This window comes from Lethenteron reissneri, chromosome 53 (genome assembly GCF_015708825.2).
Source record: "Lethenteron reissneri isolate LAM-NWPU_2019-01 chromosome 53, ASM1570882v1, whole genome shotgun sequence".
Lineage (NCBI taxonomy): Eukaryota > Metazoa > Chordata > Hyperoartia > Petromyzontiformes > Petromyzontidae > Lethenteron > Lethenteron reissneri.
In genome coordinates this window covers 5,432,038-5,445,043 of record NC_083831.1, presented here as the reverse complement: position 1 = coordinate 5,445,043, position 13,006 = coordinate 5,432,038, and the positions used below count along the sequence as shown (strand labels likewise).

General features: G+C 58.0%; 1 protein-coding gene across 1 annotated transcript in view; it reads left to right on the top strand.

The window, feature by feature from the left end:
- Positions 1–9,290, top strand: part of LOC133356205 (uncharacterized histidine-rich protein DDB_G0274557-like) — a gene marked incomplete at its 3' end in the record, with an annotated part of 35,888 nt that extends 26,598 nt beyond the window's left edge. Inside the window, 8 exon segments of the mRNA XM_061573581.1 lie at positions 8,597–8,620; positions 8,622–8,653; positions 8,784–8,853; positions 8,856–8,963; positions 8,965–9,012; positions 9,014–9,072; positions 9,123–9,171; positions 9,174–9,290. Of these exon segments, the coding sequence (XP_061429565.1) occupies positions 8,597–8,620; positions 8,622–8,653; positions 8,784–8,853; positions 8,856–8,963; positions 8,965–9,012; positions 9,014–9,072; positions 9,123–9,171; positions 9,174–9,290 (507 nt within the window).
- Between the last annotated feature and the right edge of the window lie 3,716 nt (positions 9,291–13,006).

Genomic DNA, 13,006 nt, shown 5'->3' with positions numbered 1-13,006 from the left:
CCACCGTGGCCTCGTCCCGGGTGGCCGTATCACGAGCGCTTGAGGGGGGCGCCGCGGAGACCGCCGCCCCCCCCCCCCCCGCGGAGACAGCCCCCCCCCCCGCGGAGACAGCCCCCCCCCCCCGCGGCGAACCCCCCCCCCCCCCGCGGCGCTGACGCGCAGAGAACGGCGAGCCTCGCGCCGCAGAAGAGGCTCTGCTCACGGCACCAGTTGGGGACATGCTCCCCTCTCGTCTAGACCAGGGGTCGGCAACACCACAATAACAAGAAGAGCCATTTCTTTCCAATTCGGTACAAATTCAGTATTTCAAGAGCTGCAATGCATCTGAGTACATACGTACTCATCGTCAAGAAGCAGCCCGTAAAGAGCCGCATGCGGCTCCGGAGCCGTAGGTTGCCGACCCCTGGTCTAGACAATAGTCGTCGTCGTCGCCCGTTTAGCGCATCCCGTGAGCCACACGCGGTCGCATCCCCCCTCGGGAGTGCGTCTTGTCGACAGCGGCGAGGCTTGGACACTCGAGTGCGAGCCAAGCTCCGGGACGGTTTTGAAATTCAGTGTCTCATCAGCAGGTCGGGATGGCACTGCCAGGGACTCCACACACGTGGGATTGTCGTGTCAAGGGAGAATGCCAGACGTTATAGGCGAGGACCCTATCTTAGCTATGTGCCCTGGCTGTTGATGTTGGTGATGATGGGTACACAAGCTGCTGGTGGTGGTGGTGAATAACGATGATTGTTGTGGAATATGTGGGAGGAGTGATGATGACTATGATGGATGTAGGAGTGAAGCTGTATATTGTTATGGATTAGGAAGATGATTGTTATTGATGGTGATTGTTATGGATTATGATGACTGATGTTGACGGTGATGACGATCGTTCTGCATGAGGCTGGCTAGACATGGTGGTGGTGGTGGCGGCTGTTTGACTATCGATGATGATGATGTTAATGGTGATGTCTTCACACGGTGCATGCTTGATGGGTGGACATCGCCGTGGCTACGAGTGCGTCGTGATGCTCAGGGTTGTCGACACGTGGGGCCCGATCTTGGGTTCACTTTAATTTATTAAATTATAAAAACCTGATCTTGAAATCGCTCACAGGCACCGGCTCCGTCAATTCGCATCTCATCACTCACTCATTCACTCCTCATCATTCACTCCTCACTCACTCACTAACTCCTCTCTCACTCATTCACTCCTCACATTCACTCCTCTCTCACTACTCCTCACTCACTCCTATCTTCTCTCTCACTCCTCACTCATCCACTCCTCTCACTTCCACTCACCCCTCACTCATTCACTCCTCTCTCACTCTTCACTTCTCATCCTCACTCATTCACTTCTCTTTCAATGCTCCTTACTCACTCCTATCTCCTCTCTCACTCCTCACTCATTCACTCCTCACTCATTCACTCCTCACTCCCTCCTCACTCCTCACTGACTCACTCACTCCTCTCTCACTCCTCACTCATTCACTCCTCACTCACTCACTCATTCACTCCTCACTCACTCCTCTCTCACTCATTCACTCCTCACTCCTCACTCACTCATTCACTCCTCACTCACTCCTCACTCACTCATTCACTCCTCACTCACCACTCCACACTCATCACACACTCACTCACACACTCCTCACCAGTCACTCCTCACCACTCACACACTCCTCACCACTCACACACTCCTCACCACTCACACACTCCTCACCCTCACACACTCCTCACCACTCACACATCACCACTCACACACTCACTCACACACTCCTCACCACTCACTCACTCACACACTCACTCACACATCCTCACCACTCACACACTCCTCACCACTCACACACTCCTCGCTCTCTCCACCATCACCCCCACGCACCATCTCCACCAGCAGCAGCATCACTCATTAGCCGTGATCTATCCGTTGTTGTAAGCAGATCAATGAGATGTCCACTATCAGCATCAACAGCATCATCCGTGGTCGATCCTTTGTTGTAAGCAGATCAATGAGATGTTCACTATCAGCATCAACAGCATCATCATCATCCGTGGTCTATCCGTTGTTGTAAGCAGATCAATGAGATGTCCACTATCAGCATCAACAGCATCATCATCACCCGTGGTCTATCCGTTGTTGTAAGCAGATCAATGAGATGTCCACTATCAGCATCAACAGCACCATCATCACCCGTGGTCGATCCTTTGTTGTAAGCAGATCAATGAGATGTCCACTATCAGCATCAACAGCATCATCATCATCCGTGGTCTATCCGTTGTTGTAAGCAGATCAATGAGATGTCCACTATCAGCATTAACAGCATCAACAGCATCATCCATCATCCGTGGTCTATCCGTTGTCGTAAGCAGATCAATGGATGTTCACTATCAGCATCAACAGCATCATCATCATCATCCGTGGTCTATCCGCTGTTGTAAGCAGATCAATGAGATGTCCACTAACAGCATCATCATCACCCGTGGTCGATCCTTTGTTGTAAGCAGATCAATGAGATGTCCACTATCAGCATCAACAGCATCATCATCCGTGGTCTATCCGTTGTTGTAAGCAGATCAATGAGATGTCCACTATGCATTAACAGCATCAACAGCATCATCATCATCATCCGTGGTCTATCCGTTGTCGTAAGCAGATCAATGAGATGTTCACTATCAGCATCAACAGCATCATCATCATCATCCGTGGTCTATCCGTTGTTGTAAGCAGATCAATGAGATGTCCACTATCAGCATCAACAGCATCATCATCACCCGTGGTCTATCCGTTGTTGTAAGCAGATCAATGAGATGTCCACTATCAGCATCAACAGCATCATCATCATCCGTGGTCTATCCGTTGTGTAAGCAGATCAATGAGATGTCCACTATCAGCATCAACAGCATCATCATCATCCGTGGTCTATCCGTTGTTGTAAGCAGATCAATGAGATGTCCACTATCAGCATTAACAGCATCAACAGCATCATCATCATCATCCGTGGTCTATCCGTTGTCGTAAGCAGATCAATGAGATGTTCACTATCAGCATCAACATCAACAGCATCATCATCATCATCCGTGGTCTATCCGTTGTTGTAACAGATCAATGAGATGTCCACTATCAGCATCAACAGCAGCATCATCATCATCCGTGGGTCTATCCGTTGTTGTAAGCAGATCATGAGATTTCCACTATCAGCATCAACAGCAGCATCATCATCCGTGGTCTATCCGTTGTTGTAAGCAGATCAATGAGATGTCCACTATCAGCATCAATCAGCATCATCATCATCCGTGGTCTATCCGTTGTTGTAAGCAGATCAATGAGATGTCCACTAGCAGCATCATCAGCATCATCATCATCCGTGGTCTATCCGTTGTTGTAAGCAGATCAATGAGATGTCCACTATCAGCATCAACAGCAGCATCATCATCCGTGTCTATCCCTTGTTGTAAGCAGATCAATGTGATGTCCACTATCAGCATCAACAGCATCATCATCCGTGGTCTATCCGTTGTTGTAAGCAGATCAATGTGATGTCCACTATCAGCATCAACAGCATCATCATCCGTGGTCTATCCGTTGTTGTAAGCAGATCAATGTGATGTCCACTATCAGCATCAACAGCATCATCATCCGTGGTCTATCCGTTGTTGTAAGCAGATCAATGTGATGTCCACTATCAGCATCAACAGCATCATCATCCGTGGTCTATCCGTTGTTGTAAGCAGATCAATGTGATGTCCACTATCAGCATCACATCATCATCATCCGTGGTCTATCCGTTGTTGTAAGCAGATCAATGAGATGTCCACTATCAGCATTAACAGCATCAACAGCATCATCATCCGTGGTCTAATCCGTTGTTGTAAGCAGATCAATGTGATGTCCACTATCAGCATCAACAGCATCATCATCCGTGGTCTATCCGTTGTTGTAAGCAGATCAATGTGATGTCCACTATCAGCATCAACAGCATCATCATCCGTGGTCTATCCGTTGTTGTAAGCAGATCATGTGATGTCCACTATCAGCATCAACAGCATCATCATCCGTGGTCTATCCGTTGTTGTAAGCAGATCAATGTGATGTCCACTATCAGCATCAACATCATCATCATCCGTGGTCTATCCGTCGTTGTAAGCAGATCAATGAGATGTCCACTATCAGCATTAACAGCATCAACAGCATCATCATCATCATCATCATCCGTGGTCTATCCCTTGTTGTAAGCAGATCAATGAGATGGATACCATCGCCATCAATAATAATAAGACATTTCAGCAGAGGGCTTAGGGCATTTCATAGGACCTAAAGCTCTGCTCATTGACCTGACCAAGGCCCACAACATCATCAAGAGGCCTGTGATTTGTGATAATCTTTGTGCTTTCGTGGCCCCTGACGCTCTGCTCACGAGCATGGAGGACCTTGACGGCGACGAGAGACAGGCCCTGAGACGTCTGCGTGGCTCGAGGTGTCAGCCCGTTGCTCGTCACCACAGCCAAGCCAAGTCGCACAATGCCGCTCGGCTTGAACCGGCACCTCCCGTTGATTAAAGCGTCCGATTAGCACAGTTGGCTACGTACGGTGCGAACGAAGTTCAACATTCACACACATTGTCTGCAATTCACCCCAGCTGGGATCACACAGCAGCAGCAGCCACATGGCAGATGTCGTCAAGGAGGATTTAAAAACCCATCACCACGCAAACTCCTCCGTCATCTTTGCAGCAGCAGCAGGTCTTGGCTGCCCATCGGAACCAAGGCGCACTTTACAATCATCATCATCATCGCGATTGACAACTCATTTCTGTATAATCATCACGGCTGGCCGAGTACGGTGCGAAAGACTTCAACGGACCACACACAGTCGCGAAATCCTGACGTTAACTCCCTCGCCTGGTGGCTAGGAGATGTTAACTCGCTCGCCTGGTACACAGGAGATGTTAACCTCCCTCGCCTGGTAACAGGAGATGTTAACTACCCTCGCCTGGTACACAGGAGATGTTAACTACCTCGCCTGGTCTACAGGAATGTTAACTACCTCGCCTGGTACACAGGAGATGTTGACATCCCTCGCCTGGTACACAGGAGATGTTAACTACCTCGCCTGGTACACAGGAGATGTTAACTACCTCGCCTGTACACAGGAGATGTTAACTACCTCGCCTGGTACACAGGAGATGTTAACTACCTCGCCTGGTACACAGGAGATGTTAACTACCTCGCCTGGTACACAGGAGATGTTAACTACCCTCGCCTGGTACACAGGAGATGTTAACTACCTCGCCTGGTACACAGGAGAATGTTAACTACCTCGCCTGGTACACAGGAGATGTTAACTACCTCGCCTGGTACACAGGAGATGTTAACTACCTCGCCTGGTCTACAGGAGATGTTAACTCCCTCGCCTGGTACACAGGAGATGTTAACTCCCTCGCCTGGTACACAGGAGATGTTAACTCCCCTCGCCTGGTCTACAGGAGATGTTACTACCTCGCCTGGTACACAGGAGATGTTAACTACCTCGCCTGGTACACAGGAGATGTTAACTACCTCGCCTGGCACACAGGAGATTTAACTCCCTCGCCTGGTACACAGGAGATGTTACATGCCGCTCGCCTGGTACACAGGAGATGTTAACTACCTCGCCTGGTACACAGGAGATGTTAACTACCTCGCCTGGTCTACAGGAGATGTTAACTCCCTCGCCTGGTACACAGGAGAATGTTAACTACCTCGCCTGGCACACAGGAGATGTTAACTCCCTCGCCTGGTACACAGGAGATGTTAACTCCCTCGCCTGGTACACAGGAGAAATGTTAACTACCTCGCCTGGTACAACAGGAGATGTTAACTACCTCGCCTTGCACACAGGAGATGTTAACTCCCTCCGCCTGGTACACAGGAGATGTTAACTCCCTCGCCTGGCACACAGGAGATGTTAACTCCCTCGCCTGGCACACAGGAGATGTTAACTCCCTCGCCTGGTACACAGGAGATGTTAACTCCCTCGCCTGGTACACAGGAGATGTTAACTACCTCGCATGGCACACAGGAGATGTTAACTCCCTCGCTTGGTACACAGGAGATGTTAACTCCCTCGCCTGGTACACAGGAGATGTTAACTACCTCGCATGGCACACAGGAGATGTTAACTCCCTCGCCTGGTACACAGGAGATGTGAACTACCTCGCCTGGCACACAGGAGATGTTAACTCCCTCGCCTGGTACACAGGAGATGTTACTACCTCGCCTGGCACACAGGAGGATGTTAACTAGCCCTCGCCTGGTACACAGGAGATGTTAACTCCCTCGCCTGGTACACAGGAGATGTTACACTCCCTCGCCTGGTACACAGGAGATGTTAACTACCTCGCATGGCACACAGGAGATGTTAACTCCCTCGCCTGGTACACAGGAGATGTGAACTACCTCGCCTGGCACACAGGAGATGTTAACTCCCTCGCCTGGTACACAGGAGATGTTAACTACCTCGCCTGGCACACAGGAGATGTTAACTCCCTCGCCTGGTACACAGGAGATGTTAACTCCCTCGGCCTGGTACACCAGGAGAATGTTAACTCCCTCGCCTGGCACACAGGAGATGTTAACTACCTCGCCTGGTACACAGGAGATGCTAACTCCCTCGCCTGGCACACAGGAGATGTTAACTCCCTCGCCTGGTACACAGGAGAATGTTAACTCCCTCGCCTGGCACACAGGAGATGTTAACTACCTCGCCTGGCACACAGGAGATGTTAACTCCCTCGCCTGGCACACAGGAGATGTTAACTCCCTCGCCTGGTACACAGGAGATGTTAACTCCCTCGCCTGGTACACAGGAGATGTTAACTCCCTCGCCTGGCACACAGGAGATGTTAACTCCCTCGCCTGGTACACAGGAGATGTTAACTCCCTCGCCTGGTACACAGGAGATGTTAACTACCCTCGCATGGCACACAGGAGATGTTAACTCCCTCGCCTGGTACACAGGAGATGTTAACTCCCTCGCCTGGTGGCTAGGAGATGTTAACTACCTCGCCTGGTGTACAGGAGATGTTAACTACCTCGCCTGGTACACAGGAGATGTTGACTCCCTCGCCTGGTACACAGGAGATGTTAACTCCCTCGCCTGGTGGCTAGGAGATGTTAAGTTCCTCGCCTGGTGCACATGAGGTCGTGGGTTCGATCCCGACCCTGACGCCTGCTGCTGCTGCTGCTGTGCATGTGGAGTTTGCGTGCCTCTCTCTCTCCCCGTGGTCGATATCAGCACCACACGTCCACAGGATTCGGCTGACATTCATTCCCACACGACACGCAACTTCCTTGAGCTATCATTTGTAATGGGCCGGTCACTTATATAAATCAGCTACATAGCTCAGTGGGCCTTACCTGCTAGTTTCTATTGTTTTCAATAGGCAATAGACAATAGTACTTGGTAAAGAGGTGATGAGACTCGGTGAGGCTTTGCTGGCTAAACGGGAGTCGTAATACTACAGACGGCGACAGGGTGAGTGTTGGAGTTGGGGGTAGAGTTGTTACACCCAGAACACGATGCACACAGCACACAGTACACACACAACACACAGTACACACACATTACACACACAATACACACAGTACACACACAACACACATTACACACACATTACACACAGTACACACACATTACACACACAATACACACAGTACACACACAACACACAGTACACACACATTACACACACAATACACACAGTACACACAGTACACACACAACACACAGTACACACATTACACACACAATACACACAGTACACACACACTACACAGTACACACACACTACACAGTACACACACAACACAGTACACACACAGTACACACAATACACACAGCACACACACAGTACACACAGTACACACACTACACACAGTACACACAGTACACAGTACACACAGTACACACACAACACACAGGACACAGTACACACACAACACACAGTACACACACAACACAGTACACACACAGTACACACAATACACACAGCACACACACAACACACAGGACACAGTACACACACAACACACAGTACACACACAGTACACACACAACACACAGTACAGTACACACACAGTACAGGACACAACACACATCCATGAGCCCCGCGATGTTGACTGAGTGAGGCCCGCCACGCGCCCCCACCTGCCCAGTCCCCTCCCCCCGTCACCCCCCCCCATCACCACCACCACCACCCCCATCACCACCACCCCCCCCATCACCACCACCACCCCCATCACCACCACCCCCCCATCACCACCACCCCCCCCATCACCACCACCCCCCCATCACCACCACCACCCCCATCACCACCACCCACCCCCCCATCACCACCACCCCCCCCATCACACCACCCCCCCCATCACCACCACCACCCCCATCCCACCACCCCCCCCATCACCACCACCCCCCCCATCACCACCACCCCCCCATCACCACCACCACCCCATCACAACCCCCCCCCATCACCACCACCACCCCCATCACCACCACCCCCCCCAGCACCACCACCCCCCCATCACACCACCACCCGCCATCACCACCACCCCCCCATCACCACCACCCCCCCATCACCACCACCCCCCCCATCACCACACCACCCCATCACCACCACCCCCCCCATCACCACCAACCACCCCCATCACCACCACCTCTTACCACCTCAACCACCCCCATCACCACCACCTCTTACCACCTCAACCACCCCCATCACCACCACCCCCCCCATCACCACCACCACCCCATCACCACCACCACCCCCCCATCACCACCACCACCCCCATCACCACCACCACCCCCATCACCACCACCACCCCCATCACCACCACCACCCCATCACCACCACCACCCCCATCACCACCACCACCCCCATCACCACCACCACCCCCCATCACCACCACCACCCCATCACCACCACCACCCCCATCACCACCACCACCCCCCATCACCACCACCACCCCCATCACCACCACCACCCCCATCACCACCACCAACCCCCATCACCACCACCCAACACCCCATCACCACCACCACCCCCATCACCACCACCACCCCCACCCACCACCACCCCCCCCATCACCACCACCCATCCACCACCATCCCATCACCACCACCCCCATCACCACCACCACCCCCATCACCACCACCACCCCATCACCACCACCACCCCCATCACCACCACCACCCCCATCACCACCACCACCCCCATCACCACCACCCCCCCCATCACCACCACCACCCCCATCACCACCACCACCCCCATCACCACCACCACCCCATCACCACCACCACCCCATCACCACCACCACCCCCATCACCACCACCCCCCCATCACCACCACCACCCCCATCACCACCACCCCCATCACCACCACCACCCCCATCACCTCCTCCCTCACCGCCGCGGGGGCTGGAGGGGGTGGGGGGATGGGGGGGCGGGGGGTGGGGGGTGGGGGAGGTGATGGCGGCAGCTGTGCAGCGGGGACGGCTCGCAGGTGCGAGACCCCGTGACTCAACCCCCTCACTCCCACCCCTCTCCAACCCCCCACCCCTCCCCTCTCCCCTCCCCCTCCCTCCCCCCTCCCTCCCCTTCCCCCCTCCAACCCCCCACCCCTCCCCTCCCCCCTCCCCCTCCCTCCCCCCTCCCTCCCCTTCCCCCCTCCAACCCCCCACCCCTCCCCTCTTCCCTCCCCCTCCCTCCCTCCCCCTCCCTCCCCTTCCCCCCTCCAACCCCCCACCCCTCCCCTCCCCCCTCCCCCTCCCTCCCTCCCTCCTCCCTCCCCTTCCCCCCTCCAACCCCCCACCCCTCCCCTCCCCCCTCCCCCTCCCTCCCCCCTCCCTCCCCTTCCCCCTCCAACCCCCCACCCCTCCCCTCTTCCCTCCCCCTCCCTCCCTCCCCCTCCCTCCCCTTCCCCCCTCCAACCCCCCACCCTCCCTCGGCCCCACCTGCCGCGCGCGTGCCACGCGCGCACCTGCGGAGGAACGCAGGTGCGCGCGCGTGTGTGTCCGTGCTTGCACAAGGTGTGTGTGTGTGCGTGTGCGCGTGTGTGTGCGCGTGTGTGCGCGTGTGTGTGTGTGCGCGTGTGTGCGTGTGTGCGTGTGTGCGTGTGCGTGTGTGTGTGCATGTTGTGTGTGCATGTGTGTGCATGTGTGCGTGTGTGTGTGTCTCTGTGCGATCTCTGTCTTTGTGTGTCCGCCCACCCCCGTGCCGGCTTTCATCGGTGCGAGTCGCTAACACCACTTTACCCAACAATCTGCTAAGGCTACACGGGGGGCTTTTGTCATTGGGAGAGGTTGGGAGAGCGGTGGCGTAATGGTTAGCGCACCGCGCTACTCAGCAGGCGAGCCGGGTGCGATTCCCGGCCACGGCCAAACAGCGGTGGAAAACACCTGAACCTGTTCTCAAGGTTGACTCGGCCTTAAATGAGTGGCTGGTGTGGTCTTTAAATATTCACCACGGGGAAGACAAAGACGGCCCAGCGTGGTTCTGGCCACCCACCCCCTCGTGTGCCGTGCCGGCCCTCATAGGCGCGACTCACTAACACCAAGCTCACAGCACTTGACCCTCAAGTTCACAGCACTTGCCCCACAAGCTCACAGCACTTGCCCCTCAAGCTCACATCACTTGCCCCTCAAGCTCACAGCACTTGCCGAGGCAGTTAACATCTCCTGTGTACCAGGCGAGGTGGTGAACATCTCCTGTGTACCAGGCGAGGTGGTTAACATCTCCTGTGTACCAGGCGAGGTGGTGAACATCTCCTGTGTACCAGGCGAGGTGGTGAACATCTCCTGTGTACCAGGCGAGGTGGTGAACATCTCCCAGCCACCGTGGCGCCCCTGGTGAGACCCTACGCACCGCGCGTGGCGACCCCACGTGCGGGTGGGGCGGAGGCGAGGACTGTCACATCGATATCTGATCATCAGCCCATGGAGCCAAACGGCGGTGGGGCACGGTGGGTGGGTGGGGGGGCACGGTGGGTGGGGGGCACGGTGGGTGGGGGGCACGGTGAGTGGGTGGGGGGCACGGTGGGTGGGAGGCACGGTGAGTGGGGGGCACGGTGGGTGGGGTGGGGGGCACGGTGGGTGGGGGGCACGGTGGGTGGGTGGGGGGCACGGTGAGTGGGGGGCACGGTGAGTGGGTAGGGGGCACGGTGGGTGGGGGGCACGGTGGGTGGGGGGCACGGTGGGTGGGTGGGGGGCACGGTGGGTGGGTGGGGGGCACGGTGGGTGGGGGGCACGGTGAGTGGGTGGGGGGGCACGGTGGGTGGGTGGGGGGCACGGTGGGTGGGGGCATGGTGGGTGGGGGGCACGGTGGGTGGGTGGGGGGCACGGTGGGTGGGTGGGGGGCACGGTGGGTGGGTGGGGGGGCACGGTGAGTGGGTGGGGGGGCACGGTGGGTGGGTGGGGGGCACGGTGGGTGGGGCATGGGTGGGTGGGGGGCACGGTGGGTGGGTGGGGGGCACGGTGAGTGGGTGGGGGGCACGGTGGGTGGGTGGGGGGCACGGTGGGTGGGTGGGGGGCACGGTGGGTGGGTGGGGGGCACGGTGGGTGGGGGCATGGTGGGTGGGGGGCACGGTGGGTGGGTGGGGGGCACGGTGAGTGGGTGGGGGGCACGGTGGGTGGGTGGGGGGCACGGTGGGTGGGTGGGGGGCACGGTGAGTGGGTGGGGGGGCACGGTGGGTGGGTGGGCGGGGCACGGTGGGTGGGGGCATGGTGGGTGGGGGCACGGTGGGTGGGGTGGGGGGCACGGTGAGTGGGTGGGGGGCACGGTGGGTGGGGTGGGGGGCACGGTGGGTGGGAGGCACGGTGGGTGGGGGGCACGGTGGGTGTGTTGGGGGGCACAGTGGGTGGGTGGGAGGCACGGTGGGTGGGAGGCACGGTGGGTGGGGGGCACGGTGGGTGGGGGGCCACGGTGGGTGGGGGGCACGGTGGGTGGGTGGGGGCACGGTGGGTGGGTGGGAGGCACGGTGGGGTGGGGGGGCACGGTGGGTGGGGGGCACGGTGGGTGGGGGGCACGGTGAGTGGGTGGGGGGCACGGGGGTGGGTGGGGGGGCACGGTGGGTGGGGGGCACGGTGGGTTGGGGGCACGGTGGGTGGGTGGGGGGCCCGGTGGGTGGGGGCCACGGTGGGTGGGTGGGGGGGCACGGTGAGTGGGTAGGGGGCACACGGTGGGTGGGGGGGCACGGTGAGCTGGGTAGGGGGGCACGGTGGGTGGGGGGCACGGTGGGTGGGTGGGGGCACGGTGGGTGGGTGGGGGGCACGGTGAGTGGGTAAGGGGCACGGTGGGTGGGTGGGGGGGCACGGTGAGTGGGTGGGGGGCACGGTGGGTGGGTGGGTGGGGGGGCACGGTGGGTGGGGGGCACAGTGAGTGGGTGGGGGGCACGGTGGGTGGGTGGGGGGGCACGGTGAGTGGGTGGGGGCACGGTGGGTGGGTGGGGCACGGTGGGTGGGGGGGCACGGTGGGTGGGTGGGGGGCACGGTGGGTGGGTGGGGGGCACGGTGAGTGGGTGGGGGGCACGGTGGGTGGGTGGGGGGGCACGGTGAGTGGGTGGGGGGCCACGGTGGGTGGGTGGGGGGCACGGTGGGTGTGTGGGGGGCACGGTGGGTGGGGGGCACGGTGGGTGGGGGGCACGGTGAGTGGGTGGGGGGCACGGTGGTGGGTGGGGGGCACGGTGGGTGGGTGGAGGCACGGTGGGTGGGTGGGGGGCACGGTGGGTGGGTGGGGGGCAAGGTGGGTGGGGGGGCACGGTGGGTGGGGGCACGTGAGTGGGTAGGGGGGGCACGGTGGGTGGGTGGGGGGCACGGTGAGTGGGTGGGGGGCACGGTGAGTGGGTGGGAGGCACGGTGGGTGGGTGGGGGGCACGGTGAGGTGGGTGGGGGGCACGGTGGGTGGGGGGCACGGTGGGTGGGGGGCACGGTGAGTGGGTGGGGGGGCACAGTGAGTGGGTGGGGGGCACGGTTGGGTGAGTGGGGCAACGGTGGGTGG